The sequence below is a fragment of the Capsicum annuum genome, chromosome 11 (assembly GCF_002878395.1).
Source record: "Capsicum annuum cultivar UCD-10X-F1 chromosome 11, UCD10Xv1.1, whole genome shotgun sequence".
NCBI lineage: Eukaryota > Viridiplantae > Streptophyta > Magnoliopsida > Solanales > Solanaceae > Capsicum > Capsicum annuum.
This window is the reverse complement of record NC_061121.1, coordinates 158,125,651-158,144,238: the sequence shown is the minus strand read 5'-3', so window position 1 is coordinate 158,144,238 and position 18,588 is coordinate 158,125,651. Positions and strand designations below refer to the sequence as shown.

The following is an 18,588-nucleotide window of genomic DNA, read 5'->3' as shown; positions in this document are numbered from 1 at the left end:
AATTAAAAAACATTTTGATTTTAAGCTTTTTAACTAAATAAAAAGTAGAACTAAGAATTAAAAAACATTTTGATTTTTAAGCTTTTTAACTTCTTAAAATTTAATTACAAGTTGAATTTTATGTTTTTTGGTATTAATTTAAGTACTTGTTAGCAATTTTAATTTTATCTACGAGAGGTTTTCTGGGTTACGCGCCAACAAAAACTCGCCCAACGCCTTAGCATACACCCAGATTGATGGCTTACGCCTCTCGATAGTCTTGTTAGCAATTTTAATTTTTTCTAGGAGAGGTTTTCGGTGTTACACCCCAACAAAAACTCGCTCAACGCCTAAGCAGACATGCAGATTGATGGCGTACGCCTCACGATAATTTCGTCCCCGCAGATCACCCCACTGCATTTTTACTTCGCCCCACCCCGAGGTCGCCTTTTAAACCACTGGTATTAATATGTTTGGACTTGTTAATTTTCAAGATGGATACTTTTTAGTTTTTCTGCTTGCCTGTCAAAATGCTTTCTATTTGGACATAGTATTATTAAATTTGAACTTCTTAATTCTTAGTCCTTAATGATTTTGTTGCTAGGAATATCACTTGATTATAGTTTCCTCACTTGCTGGAAATATTTTATTTGGATGATTGTGGTGGGCATGCAAAATTATTAACGTACTTTTACATGAATACTTTATTTGAAGGTTCACTTTTGGATGAAGGCGATGCAACAAGAACTCAACTTAATACTCTCAAAACCAAAAACCTGAAATAACCAAATTGCTCAACTTATAATCTAAAAAAAAAATTCTCAAAACTAAAAAATCTAAATATCGAAGCCGATGAATTCGAAGCTGAACTTAAAAGAAATTGACCAAACCTAGTCGTATTTGGATTGTAATTTCTCGAATCCAAAAATCGGAAGCAAACCGATGTTATGCAATCTGAACTGCTCGAACTAGAGCATTCTCCTTTAATTGGAGCCATTACTCTAATACTTCTTTCTTCGGCAACTAGGGTGGCTACTTTCTACCCGACCTTCATCCTTCTCTAATCTTTAATTTCTGTTGAGCAATGTTTTGAGTTCCTACTCTTAAAAGCTTTCTCCCTACTCTGATTTTTTTAATCAAGGCCTACGGTTTGTTTCTATATACTGAATATTCTTCCTCCCTTTGCCGAAAATTCTCTCTCTCTCTCTTCTCTTTCTTCCTTCTCTAATTCTTTTCTTTTTGGGCTAATTTAAGGTTTTTCTATGTTGTCGAATAGTTTCTTCACTTTTTTTGTTCCAATTTTGTTCAAAAAGGAGAAGGATTGCTTCTTTTCAAAAAACAAAAAAGTTCTTTTTCTTCTTAATCTCACACAAAAGGGACAATTTCTTCATCTTCCTTTTATTCAAAAGGTGGTGGTTCAAACACCTCATTCTATTATCCATGAAATTGGGTAAGGTAGCCGTTTACTTGAAGTTAAACCCAACCCTATTCTTGATTTATTCAATTTTGGCCTCCTATATTATATTGTTCATCCTCTAGGATTGGGCGTGCAAGAGTGTTGAGTTTTCACTTTGGTTGCTGATAGGGAACTTGGTCTCCTTATATAGTCTTGTGAATCATCACCTCTGGAGCTAGCTTTTGGGGTTGAGTTAGATCTAAGGTCCATTTCTTATCATGTAAGAATAAAGGTTTGTCGTAAAAAAAGAGAGGAGTAAATTTGTAAGGCTATATAAATTGGGTTGAATTAAATGTTTCACGGAAAAGCAAATCATATAGAAGTTGTCACTCCCCAAAATAGGTGGATGTTACCAGCACTTAATTCCATAAACTAACCTCGAGTGAACCAACTTCTACTGACATTAATGCTATGCATATGCTCATGTGACCAATTGACCCTTAAATTATTTAATGTGTGAATGATAAACATCTACTGACATTAATGCTATGCATATGCTCATGTGACCAATTGACCCTTAAATTATTTAATGTGTGAATGATAAACAACATTATACCATCATCAAGTATATCAAGATACACTTGTGAAGAAAAGTTGGTTATAACGCCATATGAGTGCACATGCAAAGAAATACAACCCACTCCGTGTATGGAGCCTAGGGGTGGCTGTTCGGATTGGATATGAAAATTTTGGTTTGGATATTCGGTTTTCGAATTAAAGAAATTACAATCCAAATTTGCTCGGATTGGTCTGGACTTTCTAAATTGAATATTTTGGATTTTCAATTTAGACTTTTGAGTCTACAAGCCAGGTCATCACAATTAACAACCTCAATTCACCTCATAGTTTGCTCCATAGAATGTATGAAGTTCTACAGTTAACAAGGACGGAGGCCACCTACTGCTCATGCCGTGTAATTCCATATTGGAGTTAATGTTATCATGAGTAGGGCTGTAGGGTGTTAATCTATTGAACCTTTAAAAATTGGACTTAGCAGTAATAATGGGCACATATTATATGGGTAGGCCTAAACATAAGACACAAATTTTGGATTTTGGGATATCCAAAAATCTGTAGTATTAAATTTGATATTCAATCCGATATTCATAAAATTTAAAGTCCAATCCATAATCCCAAAATCCAAATCAAATAGCCAAAAAGTTCGAATTTTGGGTTGGCCCAAACTATGCCAACCCCTTATGGAGCCTCTATGGCGAAATGAATCAATAACCACAGGGGTGACATGACCCTAGCTATACCAGGAGAATGACACAGGGTAAGGCATACCAAAATGGGATGAAGTGAGGATGACCCTAGCTTGCTCACTCGTTAGTACCAAAACCTGCATTTTTTAATAAAATCACAGGAAAAGAAAGCTCTAATACAAATCAACTAGTACTCAGGTGAAAGCTCCAATACAAATCAACTAGTACTCAGGTTACTCCAATACAAATCAACTAGTACTCAGGTTATGTGTATTACTTAGCTACACCAATTAGTTGGATATGATTTTGAAAACGTGCAACATATGCCAAAATGTCAATCATATTAGAAAAATCATCTACAAATGTCCATATCATGTAATTGAATGAAATTCCTTTGAAAAATCAAGGTTTGGCTCTTTCGACCCTTAGTATTATATAAATCTTTAACTTTACCGGTGGTACCAATATCATTGACATTCACAAGTGATAACATGGTACATTGCTATCCCTAGGATGTACAGAGGCACAGGCTACCCCATTACTTTCATTTGTAAGTGGAGGCATAGCTAGCTACATTACTACCCTCCAATTGGTATTTTCTACGTCACAATACCCTCCAAATACTATATATGATTGTACTCTGCGCGTGACAGGCACACCTTGACATGCAAGTGAACCAAATGATCTGTTAAGGTGCCAAGGTATCCTGTGCTTTACCTCCCGACCTCCTGGGACCTGGGATTTCCTTGCATTGCGTTGGGAGGTCGTCCCGGGAACCCTTGTAGGCTTCCTTCCTCATTTTATTTGGACTTTTACCCATTGCCTGTCACTCCCATTAATCAAACTACTTACAACTCGTGTGTTAAATATCTCCAAGTATTAATGACTTCTATCCTCGTGTGGGCTCACACGTACGTCAGGACTAATTAAATTCCAGTTATAGCTTATGATTAGCTCAATTAATTAGGAAGACATTACAGGGCTTTACAGAAGTAGATAGTCATTTTATTCGACCAAAGATCGGGGTGCACTGTGACAGGTTTCGTCAACTCAAATGATCATTTAGCAGATATTCTTTTCTCATTCTTCACAGAATTTCAGGCTGCTACCTGATACCAAGACACTGATAGGTTGTATGTATGCATTTCATATGAAAAGGTGTACAATCATCTTGATTAATTGGTTTTTGTTGTTGAAGGGTGAAAGGCAACTGTGAGAATCCTAGTCCATCTTTTCAGATGGTGTAATATCCAGAAGTATTGTTTTATTGACCGAATCATTCTTTTTTTAATTACAAATTGGCTTTGTAATAATTTATAACGTAATAGTTTTTCTTGACGCTAAGGAAGATGAAATTCACTATTTATTTGCCTTGAGGTGCTTGAAGTCTTGAAGAAATGCATTCTGTCAGTCTTGATTAATTGTTTTTTGTTGTTGAAAGGTGAAAGACAACTGTTAGAATCATAGTTCATCTTTTCAGATGGTGTAATATCCTCCAGTATTTATTTATTGACCGAGTCATTCTTTTTGTACTACATATCAACTTTGCTATAATTTATAACGTAATACTTTGACTTGATGCTATGGAAGACGAGCTTCACTATTTATTTGCTTTTAGGTGCTTGAAGTCTTGAAGAAATGCATTCTGTCAGTTTCATATATCCAGAAACTTGGTGAAGTAGTCAGGCATTTTTTATTTGGTGATTCTTCAATTGACAATGCACTCTTCCGACTTGTTTGCACGACTTCAGATGGCCTGGAGGTGAATCTTGCAGCATGCGTTCTCTTGAATATGCTAATATACTCGAATGTGCACTGAATCTCTAGCCACCATGTAGCAGTTGATACTTTTGCTTTATGTTTTCTTTAACAGAAGCTCTATTTTAGCCGGCTTTATGGGCTGACAGAAATAGAAGGATTGCAGGAGGCAATTATCTTGGGATTGGATGTTCTTTCCAGTATGCTTTCTGATCTCTCCAGGGTATGCTTCAAAACTTTTTGCATCTGCATCTTTTACCTTGAAACTTCTTCATGGGTTGCACGCATTTTAAAAGAACACTTTTCTTCTATCCCTGCTCTCCTATTCTTTTCCTCCTCAGGTTGAATGAAGACAATTTTCCTCGTATGTTACTCACTAGCTTATTTCTATAGGAAAGAGATGTTTGAGAAATTTATTGTGGGATGAATGCATTATGTAGGTGAGAGAGGATGAGAATAATGTAGTACGCGTTTTTCTTATTTGAGCCCAATTCTCCGAGTTTTTTCTTTCTGCAAATCCAGATTAAGTTTGCTGTCAACAAAACTGGATGCCAGTAATTCTTCCATTTTTTTGGAGAGATCTGCATAAAATATTCGAACCTTTAATCAAGTGAAAGGTGTCTTGGACTTTATGATCTTTTTCTAGCCTTTCTGTATACATTCACCCAAATTGTGTTGTTTATTTTTCTCTCATCTGTTGTATTTATAGAATTCAGAATACTATTTTCTGCTTTCTTTTACTTCTGGAATCAGTCTATTAAACAGATAATGAGCCTGTTTGGACTAGCTGATTGTAAATAGCTGATAAGATTTTAATGCTGAAATTGATTTTTGAAATAAGCATTTATGTGTTTCGATATAAGTACTGAAGCGGTTAAAAAGAAATTGTTGTGTTCGGGAAAAATGTTTTGATAAGTTGTTCTTTTAAAATTTAAAATATCCGTGTAGAAAAAAGGAGGATCAACTAATACAAAGTGAAGGGAAGTTGGGAATTTTGTTTTGGGAATTCTTTTTATTAAGGATAAAATAGTAAAATAGTAAAATACTTGGTAAAACCAAAAGTACTTATAAGCTGGCTTATAAACATTTTGTCACCAAACACGTAGATATGCTAAAAAGTGCTTATAAGCCAGTTTGACAAACTTGTAAGTTTAGCCAAATACCCTCAATCTACAGCACATAGGCCGACTAAAGTTAATATCAAGAGTCCGATGATCCGGATATTCATGATCTTGTTCGACTTTGTGAAGATGTTTGACAGAAAATCGTAAGATCTGCTTGTGCAATTTCAGGATGTGCCCAGTTTCTCCGTCTTTCGTCAGGCAGTCATGTCAGTGACAACAAAACCAGTGCCTGTGGTTACTGCTGCGATATCACTGATGTCATTCTTTCGAAATCCTGTATGTTCTCATCACTATTTAGTTAAAAGTACTTATTTTCTTGTTTTGCCATATTTATTTGGAGTTGAGGAATTTTCTGCACATTTCCCTAGAGCATTAATACATTCACTTTGATGTCACCCTTGCAATTTTTGCAACAATACAGTTTCCCTAGTTTACTGCCTCTAACCGTGTTAAGGTTTTGAAGACTGTCAGTGTGTGTATTCCTGTGTAAAGGCTTACATTGCTAATTCCCCTCTAAAGGAAATCCTGTTTCGCTAGTGCAGTCTCATTTCCAAGCCTGATAGCTGCATTAGTCTAATTTTACTTTGCATCGGATTTCTTTCAGTCAGGTAGCTGTAGTGTTAAAAACTTTTGAATTGGTTAACCACCTCATCTATAGATATAAGTTGTCAAAGAGGGGACAATATTTATTTAGGTTCGCAACAAGTCTTATCACGTGTTGGCCTAATTCTTTTTTTTCTTTTTGGGGCCGGCCAAGCATGATGCAAGCGGAAATTGAAACGAAACCTTAATCGAAGATCAGGAAAAGAAAAGATAAATAGATAGACACAAGAATGGAACTATTGTCGACTAAGGTTCTAATAACAGAGTATTTTTTTTCCTTTTTCCGGATTTTTTTTTCCAGTTTATTCCAAATACAACTCCAAGTTGGTGTTTGGCCATGAGAATCCCAAATACAACTTACAAGTAGAGCTTTTTTCACTTGGAATTCCAAATAAAACTGGTTTTCACTTTTTTCACTCTCACTTCTCTGACAAAAATTCAAAAAGAACAAATTATATTCATGGTCACACACAACTCCAACACCAACTTCAACTTCAATTCCAAAAAATTTTGGTTTTCATGGCCAAACGAACACTAAGACTAAATAGAATAACACGACATGGGCAACAAGATGACTTCTTGTCACGACCTGAGACTACCCCTAGTTGTAACATAGTGCTTAGACTCACAAAAGACCCCAAGCTAACCTATGGCCTGACATGACATTAAAAATACTGTATAAACAATGAAATACTAAGCGGAAACTAATGTGAAATGACATAATCATAATAAAAAAATCTATACTGAATGTCAAAACTAAGACTGTCTGACATATTCAATATGTTGAAAATCTATCTGTAAAGCCTCTAAATACAATGAGTTGGTGGGACAAGGTCCCAACTAACTCCAACTATATGAATTTGAAATAATAAAATAATGAAAGCACTGAAAGCTAGTCCTCGGAGGATGAGGACTCACCAAAGTTCTGCAGCTGATGTTGTAGGAGATCGTACTAAGCACCTTTGAACCTTTATTATAAAACAATATAGCGCAAAGAAAGTATGTGATCAATACTTTGTACTTTAAATGTACTGAGCATGCGGGATATGCACTATGCCATATGAACTGGGTATGTTAAAGACGACATGATAAACTGAACATGGAGCTAGAATATGTAAACTGATGCAATGACCACATAATAGACATGTAATTATATAATATGCTAAATAAATCGTATACTAAGTCATGCGAGGTGTAAGTCTAAATTATTGGAGCTACTGTTAACCAACTTACCCCAATCTGAGCTAACCGAGGTCCAACCTGTAGCCCAAGCTGAAAGGGTGTTCTGAACCTTGCCTAGGGTACTAACACTAACTGATTTGGATCGACTAAACTGATGTCCAAAAGGACTAAGGTATCAAATCTGGTCTGACGGGTGACCCTTTAGAACCTACGGTGGAGCCGTAATTTCGGGACTTCTACTAAAAGTGTCAGCCTAACTGACGGGTGATCCTTCATCCTTGCATCCACTCAGTGCTAAGTACTACTCTCAATTAAATGAAATTGATAATTGAAATGCTCAATAATAATAATATTCTAAAGATTGAAAATAAATGCATTATCTGAGAGCATTCAAGACATGTAAACTAAAGGATATAATACTCATAAGTATATGTATGAAATCCTAGGTCATCGGGTGTTCGTAACCCACCATCTCTGAAGAATGCAACTATTATGACAATTTCATAAACTGAGTGAATTAAAGAATTTGATAACTCAAGACCGACAAATATGAATTTAACAATATAATTAGGGGTTATTATTTTGAATATGTGATGGTACTGAAATTAATGTTATAACATGGGTTTATAATTCAATGAGATCAAGGAGCTGGAATATCAAGAAATTCACTACATCCATGAACCTTAAACTCTGAGGAAGGAATGAAACAGAGAAGTTGAGTTAACTTTGGGACTCAATGGGTGAAAGGAAACCCATTGATGAAATCCCACATACCTGGAGATGGAAACCTTGGTGAAACCTTTGAATTTGGAGTTTGAAGTTAAAGAACCCTAATTTTATCTTGGGAGAAGAAAATCGCCTTTTTCTCTGTTTTCTCTCCATATGTTGGCTGGGTTTTGAGTTAATGGAGAATTTGGGTTGTTTTAGTTTTATATTTTAGCCTTAGAATAAGTTAAACGATGTAGTTTTGGTGTTAAAAGAGTGGGAAAAGACCAAACAACCCTTTTGAAAACGTTATAGCAATGCAAAACAGTTCAGGCTGACGGTTCAAGTGATGGAACATCAATCCCTAGACTAACTGTTACTCGAGCCATCACAAAATGACTAAATTTTGGTCTTACTGCTTAAGCCTGACAACTTGTCACACAGTGACCAAATATTTTGGTCTTACTGCTTAAGCCTGGCGGCTTGCTCTGGCGGGTCATCACAGGTGTGACGGTTCGTCGCCGGAGCTCACACTGTGGCAGACAGACACCCTCTGGTAAACTGAGCATAACTTTTTACTCCGATATCGGATTAAGACGAAACTTGATGCGTTGGAAAGAAGACTCAAAGACCTTCCATTTGGTGGGTCTTGAGCTAAAAAATACTTCAAAATCTACGTTATGCTCGTTTGAAGTTGACTATAGCAAGATTCTTCTTGAAGTTGACTTCAAAAATACATTTACTTGAAGCATGGTTCTAATTTTAGCTTGGATTTTCGGGATGTTACACTTCTATCCTGGTAAACGGTAGATAGTTACACATTTTAAGGAGCAAACTATTAGGTGAATTGGGGTTATTGATTTTTATGGCCTGCTTTAAAGCCTCAAAAGTCAAAATCGATAATCTAAAATATCCAAACCGTTTAGTCCAAAACCAAACATAAAATTCCAATCCAGTTCAAGCTTATTTGGATTGTAATTTCTTCAATCCATAAATCGAAAATCCAACCCGAAATTTTCATTTTCAATCCGAATAACATGAACACCCCCACCCCTAGGGACAGGTGTTGATCACACATTCTCAAAGGGGTTTAAATACTTGTTTTGAACGAGTTGAAGTGCTCGGATGAAATTTCATGGAGCAGGATGGCCGGATGTCAAAACAGTGCCAGTAGAAGTGTCTATTGGACTATTCGTCCAATATAAAAATGTGACATTCTATTTGAATTAAACTAAAAAAGGATGTAAGACACATAGCTTGAGATAGATTGAGTAACGTATAAACAAGGGAAGGTATATGAATCCAACCGAAAACAAATGAATATTCAGAGAGATTTAGCTTATACAAGAGTTCTATGTGTGCTTGGGACTCTTCAAAAACGTTTATGGGTGCATGTTATATACTCCAAAAGTAGTGCAGTTTGAAGAATCCGAGCAATATAGAGAGTTGTTAATAGGTGAAAACGTAGAATAACGTGAAGGCATGCTGTTGTGTGGAGCATAATGAAAAATGGGTTATGGCAAAGAAGGGTGCTCATGAAGAAATTAATCATGTATACTCGTACATAATGCAAAAAATTAACTAATATAAACAAGTATTATTTGTGTAATAAAATCGAAAAAAATATTTGAGTGAAGTATATGAAGTAAAAATCAAGTTAGTCGAGTTCAAGAACCATTTTCTGATTTAAATGTAAATTTTCCACTAGAAGTTTCCTGTGACCAGTTTCCTTGCAATTTCTAGTTTCTGTTCCTAATATATCTGAATAATTCATTCATAATGTTATGTTAATGATCAATTTATCAATCAGCCAACTCTTGTGTAGTGCTACCCTCTTAGAGACTACTGACAAGACAGACCATGAGGTGCATGCTATAGTGCTTTGAATACTGCACTAATGAATCTCCAAGTGGGATCTCACTTATCGCCAGGTTTAAATGTGCCTCAAGTTATTTGAGATATTAGAGTATGCAATGGAATGTGACAAGATTTTTATGAAACCTAATGGTGACTGTAAAGAGAAATAAACAGAATTTGTTTCTATATTTTCTAATGAAATCCACCTTTTTCCTTTTTCTAATTGTGAATGTTACAAGTGTGTAAACAGTACGAAAGAACTTGATCTTGCATCTCAGACATTTCAGCAAGAAAACTTATGTGCTGCATCAAGATTCTTTTTGTTGGACCTCTGGCTCTCTTCTGTGCGCTCCTCTTCTTAATTAAAGATTGCAGTACTTTAAAAGTTGCATCTTCTACTTCTCCCACTTTTTACTTGCGGTTGTATTAAAAATTACAAGAAATAATCTTTCATTGGTCAAAATAAGACTAATTGTCGTCTTGGTATCAAAAGGAAACCAAAATAGATTCCACTTAAGTCATTCCGAGGTCTAATATAGTTTGAATCTGTGCTAAAACATCTGCTGCCAATGCAGAAGATACAGTTGGGTGCTGCAAGACTGCTCTCTAGGTTGTTTATTATTGGAGACGACTCACAGACACATGCACTTAGCAATGCATATTTCGGTCTGGATGACAAGCAGGTTTATATTTAAAATATTGGTATTAATTTTTCTTGTAAGTTTAGTATTTTGAGAAATGGATATAAGATAATTTTAACTGATCTCACCAAATGCCTTTGCAGATCAATAATTTAAAAAATACTATTTCTTGCATTCTTTATCAAGAGAAAGTAGCAAGTGATGATCTCGTAATTGCTATGTTCAAGATGCTTACTTATGCTGCACGCCATCAGGTAACTTGCCACTTGTTACTTTCTTTTTGAGCTCATATCCTGCCGCATTACTGCCAGACCATGGGATCTAGTATATCCGGAGACCATTGTCCAGGAGCATTTAAAGCTATTTTCAAGCCTAAAGTCATTGAACCCTTGAGCTTCAAGCTTGATACAAGTTGAAAGATTTTTTATCATGGTAATGGGTAAAGTAGAAAATGAAGAAGATGGAAGATGCTGTTGATAACGGAATCAACCCACAACACGGAAACAAGACACAAAACACAACAGAAACCGAGAACCAAAGTGTGAACAAGTCTCGGCCAAACAAGAACGATACAAGATGGACAAAGTGACGTGGTGTTTAACCACCAAAACAGCAACTACAACAAGAAGATGATAACAAGGTGACAAGAAAAACAACAAGAAGATGTCAACAACCCACGGTTTCACTAGAAGAAGAACACAAACAATTACAGGATTACAGGAATGAAAAGGATAGGTAGTGAGACATTAAGCCTTACAAGAACTAAGAACCTAAGTGTATGTAAAACACTAAGACCCTTAATACATGTAAAAGCAACACCAACACTCTTACAATGACACAAGAGGGTGTTAACCACACAAACACCAACGTTTCTAACAAAGATTTGCAATAGTAGTGATTCCACACTAGCATCACCCTCATTTCGGTTTTGGTGGCTTTTCCAAGCCCTAAACTAAAGGTGTTACACTCTCCATAGAGAGAAGAAAGGTGTTTCAAGTGTGTTTAAGGAAATAAAGACCTAATACTAGCCTATTTATAGACTTATTACAAACATAAGTGAAATGTCCAAAAAGCCCTTAATGAAGGGAAGGCAAAAGGTGCCTATGGAGTGTATGTAGGGACAGCTTTGGTGTGTTTAAAGCCCTCTTCACTCTTCAACTTGGACACTCCCTCGGCTTGATTCCATGCATGTTCACGTACGCCCATCTTCATGATCGTTTCCGTATCGTCCTCTCCATCTTGAGTGGAATTTGACCTCAAATTCACAGCTTCTCTTTTAATTAGGTACATCACATTCATCATCATACAGCCAAACATCTACACCACCATCTTCATTTTGCACCTCGGCTTCCTCTTCATCTTGAGATTTGCCCTCAATCTCATCCGCCTCAATTCCCATGTCTTCACTTGGTGGCGGGTTCCTTGCTGATTCCTTTGTCTCCTTCTCAACTCGTCTTCCCTCATATAAGCATCATCAAAAACTCCATATCCTTCATGTCACTTTCTACCATATGCCTCTACATGGATGTGTCGGTTTTGGGAAAGTGGAGCTTTGGTTGAGAGGATTGATTTGGTGAGGTGGAGCTTCGGTTGTGGAGCTTGGATGGGAGGAATGTGGCTTCCAAGTCCTTCTTGTTGGACTTGATCAAATTGTAGGGGCATTGGCCTAGTTCGCTCACGGTTTGGAGGGCAATTTGTAGGTTGGCTTGTGGCATTTTGCGGTGGTCTTGGAGGATTGATCATTGGATGTAAAGTTTCGGGAGTAGAAACACGAGAGTTCCTTCGACTCTCCACTCGATCCAACCTATCAAGCATAGTAGACATATCACCCTTTATGGATGCCATATTCGAGTAATTTTTCAAGACCCGAATTCGCCCGAGCCATGTCTCGGAAAATGGCATCTAGGCGGGCGAAAATGGTTTCCATTATGGCCAAGAAGTTACCTACAAAACAAAAAAACAAGTTAGTTGTACAAAGGGGTGACGTGGCAGTCTTTGATTGGTTGCGGATAGTGACGTGGCAGCCTTGGAATGGTTGTGGAATTTGAAAAATTTAGTGTTTTTCCAACTTGTGGAAGAGGTAATATCGGTTTTGGAGGGGAAAGACACAAGTTTTGGAGCCTTTTCCACATTTAAAATAGGTTGCCTTTCTTTGTACCTTTTAGGCAAAACACCTTTTTGAAGGGTGGTTGGCTCTTCCCTCTTTTGGTTAGTCTTGAAAAGTCCCCTTACTCCTTTTTGGTAGCAAGTCTTTTGGTGAGCCTTTTTGTCCCTTACTACTTTGGTATAGTCTTGGAACTTGTTTCAAGGCAAACAAGAATACTTCACTCTTCCACTTGGTCTTAAGATCAAACACTACTTATTGAAGGTTCTTCTTGTCACAAGACATGAAGATTGGACAAGAAAAACAAGATCCTTCAACAAGATTTGAAGACCAAGGTTCAAGTTGAACCTCCCAACAACAATAACACCTCTTTCCAACACAAATCCACAACAACAATACCAACAACATCCCTTTAAACTTCAGATTTCACAACAACAACACACCAACAATGTTCAAATTTTGAGTCCACAAGAACAACACCACAACACTTCGGCCAACCTTGAATCTGCACAATAACAACACAAGGAGCTCAACTTGGATCTTGACTCTATTGGTGTTAGGGAAGAAGAAACCAACACTAAAGACACTCAAGACTCACGGAATACTCATAGATCTAGAGACAAGTCTCGGCCAAGACAACAACAAGAACAACAACTTTCTCGGCCAAGAACACCAAACTCAACAACACAACTCTTTTTTTTTTTTTTTGATTTTTCAAGTGAGCTAGCCCAAGATTGATTTTGTTGGAACAAAATCAATGATGGCTTTGATACTAAATGATAACGGAATCAACCCATAACACGGAAACAAGACACAAAACACAATAGAAACCGAGAACTATAGTAGGAACAAGTCTCGGCTAAATAAGAACAATACAAGATGGACAAAGTAACGTGGTGTTTTAACCAGCAGCAACTACAACAACAAGATGATAACAAGGTGACAAGAACATCAACAACAAGATGTCAACAGCCCACGGTTTCACTAGAACAAGAACACAAACAACTACACGATTACAAGAATGAAAAGGATAGGTAGTGAGACATTAACCCTTACAAGAACTAAGAACTTAAGTGTATGTAAAACACTAAGACCCTTACTACATGTAAAAGCAACACCAACACTCTTACAATGACACAAGAGGGAGGGCGTTAACCACACAAGCACCAACATTTCTAACAAAGATTTGCAATACTAGTGATTCCACACTAGCATCACCCTCATTTCGGTTTTGGTGGCTTTTTCAAGCCCTAAACTAAAGGTGTTACACTCTCCATAGAGAGAAGAAAGGTGTTTCAAGTGTGTCTTACAATATCATTCAATAACTAAGGAAATAAAGACCTAATACTAGCCTATTTATAGACTTATTACAAACATAAGTGAAATGTCCAAAAAGCCCTTAATGAAGGGAAGGTAAAAGGCGCCTATGGAGTGTATGTAGGGGCAACTTTGGTGTGTCCAAAGCCCTCTTCACACTTTAACTTGGACACTTTCTCGGCTTGATTCCATGCATGGTAATGTACGCCCATCTTCATGATCATTCCCGTATCAGCTGTATTAGTTTTTTCTAAGTTTTACCTTCATATAGAAATATCTTGCCAATTATTTGAAGGAATGGTTGAGGACAACTTACTGTATTATAACTGTATTGCCTCTTAAAATCAATTATAAGGTCATTAAAAATGGTTTACGACGATATCATGCATCTTCATGCAAAGCTTCTGGAGCACTTGCTCGTGTGATTGTCTATTGTTGTTGTCCCAATACAACTCCTCTGAGTATGATAAAGTTAAAGGAGACAAGACTCACCTTTCCCTCCTTTTGTCAATCACAACCGTCTCGTCTCTTCTGTTTTCGAAAGCGTGTAGACCAGTGTTCAGAGATGCGACCGCATCATCGCATTATGCGCTGATGCGATGCGATGCGGTGCAATCTGAGAATTGCGGGTGCATCAAGCCCTGTTGCGTGATGCGATGCGATAGCATTATGGATTTTTTTTATTTTTGGGTAATTTTTAAATTAAAAAAAGGGTTGGAAGTGATATTTTTTTTATTGGCAATTTTTAAATTAAAATAAAAAGGGTCAAAAGTTTAAGAAAAGATGATTAAAAATTTTAGGATATTTTGTGACCTGCTTCTCTCTTCTCCACTTCTCCACTTCTCCACTGAAGCTGTGATGCAACAACACTTTCTCCTTTGAAGCTGCGAGGGTACCAACAGTTGAATTTCTTTGTCTTCTTTCTTCTTTCTTCATCCTTTTTTTATCCTTCTTTCTTTTTCTTTTTCTGCTTTGTTTTTTCCTTCTCCTTCTTTCTTTTTCTTCTTCTGCTATGTTTTTTTCATACATTGATACCCTTTTTTTAGAATTTTCAACCGATGCTTTGTTTTTTTTTCTCCACTGAAATTGTATCTTTTCGACAGAGCAGCTGCTACTACTTCTTCTTCTTATACTTTTTTTTTTATTATAGTCTTTCATCCAATGCTCTGTTTTTGTTCTCCACTGCTGCTTTGTTTTTTTTTTCAATCAATTTTCTGCTTTGTGTTTTTCCTTTTAATTGTGATTTTTATGTGATTTATTTTTTATGTTTTCTTTACAACAATTTAAAAATGTTTGATCCGACTTTGGAATATGGTAAAAGGGCAAGTGAAACCAATAAGAATAAAGTCACATGTATTTTTTGTGGAACTGATTTGTTGGTGTTTCATTAGAATTTTTGCTTAAATATATTGTCTTTATTGTTGATTATATAGTTGTTGTGGTCTTTTCAGTGATAACTTACTATTTGAGTGCACTGTAGGTATTTTTTTATTAAATTGCGCTTTCACTTTAATGATGCGGTCGCACCGCATCACGCATTGCATAATGCGTGATGCATAGCCTTATCGCTTTTGTTCGCATCACGCTTCCCTGAACACTAGTGTAGACAGAAGGCCCTTTTTCGGACCATCTTGTTTTCAGGTCTCCACAAATTTCCGGGGTTCCCATTCTCAAAGAGATTCAACTTTCCGATCACCTATCACAGAACCATAACCCATCACTTGGCTTTTCCATGAATTTGCATGCCTAGATATTTGTTATTCTCTTCCACTGAAAGCACATTATCAATAGCATTTGCAATTGAAACTCAAGCTGGCGAATAATCAATTGGTCTTTTTTACTCTTTATTAGCTTGATCAGCAACTGAGACACAAACAAGGGGTGAAAGTCGATCAATATCTTTTTGTACCCATTTCTTTACCTTAAGCAACCGAGTTGAGAAAGTAAACTCCTTGCTCCATGCTGCTGTATTTTGTAATGTATTTGTTCAAGCAGACCAGTCATGACACCTTTGCTTTATTTATCCCTTGTACAAGTGCTTTACCACTGAAGTCCCTCATTGAAATTGTTTTGAATTTTGTCATTAATTTAATATTGAATTGTCATTGTAAAGATAATTGACTTTAAAAAATTTAGTGTGCATAAAATTTTCTGTGTTCTGCCGTGTAATATCTTGTTACTTTGGTGTACTCACTGAACTATACCTTCTATAGTTGCCAAAACATGCTTATTTGATGTATGGGCTTTAATTTGTGAATACGTCTATTTCGAATTTGTTGTACAACATCTTATTATTAGCCATTTTTTGTTCTAATATCAACTCTCCCAGAAAGTGTTCATATCATTTTAGATGTCGCTAAAACGTATTAATTTAATCTTTTGTTACTGTTGACATCTAGTGTCTAATGCTTTTGTAAATTTTGTTTTAAGTGCTGAATTCAGTTTGAAGAAAACCATAATTTCTGTCTTTTCTGGTATTTAAATTTTATATTTTTCTGTCGTAGGCTTCTTTTGTTTCCGCTGTGGTCGCTTTGGGAGAAAATCCAATCTCTGAATCATGCAGCGGTGACAATCCACCAGCCAACAATGATGTACTACAGTGCAATGCTGTAAACATATTAGATTCCATATGGATTTATGTTATAAGATCTGATGATCTTGTGATGACGTAAGATTCCTAGTCATTTTTATTATGCCACAATTTGTGTCAGTATTCCTTTTGACGCTTAATTGTTGAGTTAGTTCATGATTTCATTTAAGCGATTCTTTTTGATTTTTGCAGCAAATCGTGTATAATGTGTAATGTGCTAAACTTCCTAAAAGCATTATGGCAAGGAGCTGCTCATTATACAAATCTCCTGAAGCAGCTGAGAAATTCAGACTTCTGGAAAAAGCTATTGAATTTTGTCGTGCTTTCTATAGATAAGAAGAGTTTTCAATCTGAAAGTGCGACTAAATTGGAGCTCCAAAACTTGGCATACAGATATCAGTGTCAACATAATGTATTGGATGTAGTTACCTGTGAGATGTTCCTGCAGAAAAAGCTTTTACATTCCGAGTTGGTCACAAAGGAATCTTCCAAATCATCAAATAATGGGTCAGATGGCTCTAAAGTAGCAACAGCTGAAAATTCATGTAACCTGAAGGATATTTTTGGAGTGTGGTGTGAAAGCTCATTGGATGCGGAGACTATCAAGACATTTGTTTCATTTGAGTATGATGGTTCTGTAAAGTTGCGTGCAAGGGTGAGCTGTATTTACAGATACTCTTGTTTTCTACTTTTGATTGTGCTTAGTAACTAAATCTCCATGTTGGTTTATGTTAGATTAGACATTGCTAGTTCTGATGTTCTGCGTCATTGTGATTACATATGTTAGATTACGTCATTGCTATTTCACTTTGTAGTTGCTTGAGTTTTAAGCCAAGTTGTAATTTTCTTGTCTAGGGTTTGAGGAGGCGAAATGAATTATTATAATGATTAATTAAGCGGCAACATAAAGTGTTAAGCTAGAATGGTCGAGTTAGAATACCCATCAAATAATCAATTTGAGTGTTCGAGTTAATATGTTGGAGGTGCTTAGTCTTCATTTTTATTCCACATTGGAAAAACATACATTTGTAATGTTTGACTCGTAATAGATGTATCTTGTGTTCATGAAATTATCAAGTCATGAGTACAACTCTTTGACTTTTGATTTTCTCAAATGACATGAAAGTCTATTAGATCGTGATAAAACCTTAGTAGCTTCTACCTATTAGATATTACACGTGGTTCGTAAATCCAAATCTTTCCTTTCATAGTTTTATTATCTTTCATCTTCCCAGTGTTTGTTCCTGCAGTGCTGTTTCTATTTATTTTGACCATCCTGACAGCACCCTGCCTATCTTTGGGGACCATCCCCCTCACTATTGCGTATTTTCTTTTTGTAATGTACTGGGGGTTATGCATTATAACCAGTGACTGTTCCCAAGGCACCTCTCATTTTCCCCGGCACCACATCTTTTCCGGTGGCTGTTCTGCAGGATCACGTCTCTTCTGGGTGAATGTTCAGGTGCACCACTTTTTTCTTCCTGTCATTTCAGTGACTATTCCAACAAATTTTCTGCAAGATTCGCCTTATCCAAAAAAAAAAACCCTGGCCAAATTTTGGTGACTTTTTTATATTCCTTTTTTGAAATAAGCAAATGGTTTTCCATTCAATATTTTGGTGACTGTTTATTTATTCCTTTTTTTGAAATAAGCAAATGGTTATCCCACACTGTCTTTGATGGTGTGTATTACAATGTTACGGTGGTAGTAGAATGTTAACTTTGTTGTTATGTTAATTTTTAGTATTAGAAATTTGGATGTGAAAGAGTTTAATAGCCCGTTTGGTCAAACTTATTTTTTCCCGAAGGTGCTTATTTTTTCTAAAAAGTGCTTATTTTTAAAAAGTGGGGTGTTCGGCCAAGCTTTTGAGAGAAAATTAGTGCTTTTAGGGGGAAGCAGAAGCTATTTTTCGCAAGCTAAGTAGGCATTTGACCTTGAAAACTATAATTTTTTAGAGTGGGAGTTGTGTTTGGTCATGAAATAAATTGGAGTTCTTTCTAAAAGAGTAGCTTCTTTCTAAAAACATTTCTTTGAAAAACATTTTTGAGAGAAATACACTTAAAAGCA

The 18,588-nt window shown here is 36.3% G+C and overlaps 1 protein-coding gene across 11 annotated transcripts in view; it reads left to right on the top strand.

Moving 5' to 3' along the window:
* Nucleotides 1-18,588, top strand: part of LOC107846383 — a 76,390-nt gene that overhangs the window by 46,411 nt on the left and 11,391 nt on the right. For 10 of the 11 annotated variants that reach the window (XM_047399037.1, XM_047399035.1, XM_047399033.1 and 7 more), the window contains 7 exons: nucleotides 4,259-4,402; nucleotides 4,514-4,621; nucleotides 5,691-5,798; nucleotides 10,445-10,552; nucleotides 10,654-10,764; nucleotides 16,436-16,599; nucleotides 16,714-17,176. In XM_047399037.1, the coding sequence (XP_047254993.1) occupies nucleotides 4,259-4,402; nucleotides 4,514-4,621; nucleotides 5,691-5,798; nucleotides 10,445-10,552; nucleotides 10,654-10,764; nucleotides 16,436-16,599; nucleotides 16,714-17,176 (1,206 nt within the window). The remainder of the gene's footprint in view (nucleotides 1-4,258; nucleotides 4,403-4,513; nucleotides 4,622-5,690; nucleotides 5,799-10,444; nucleotides 10,553-10,653; nucleotides 10,765-16,435; nucleotides 16,600-16,713; nucleotides 17,177-18,588) is intronic. The other variant, XM_047399036.1, reaches the window with a different exon arrangement.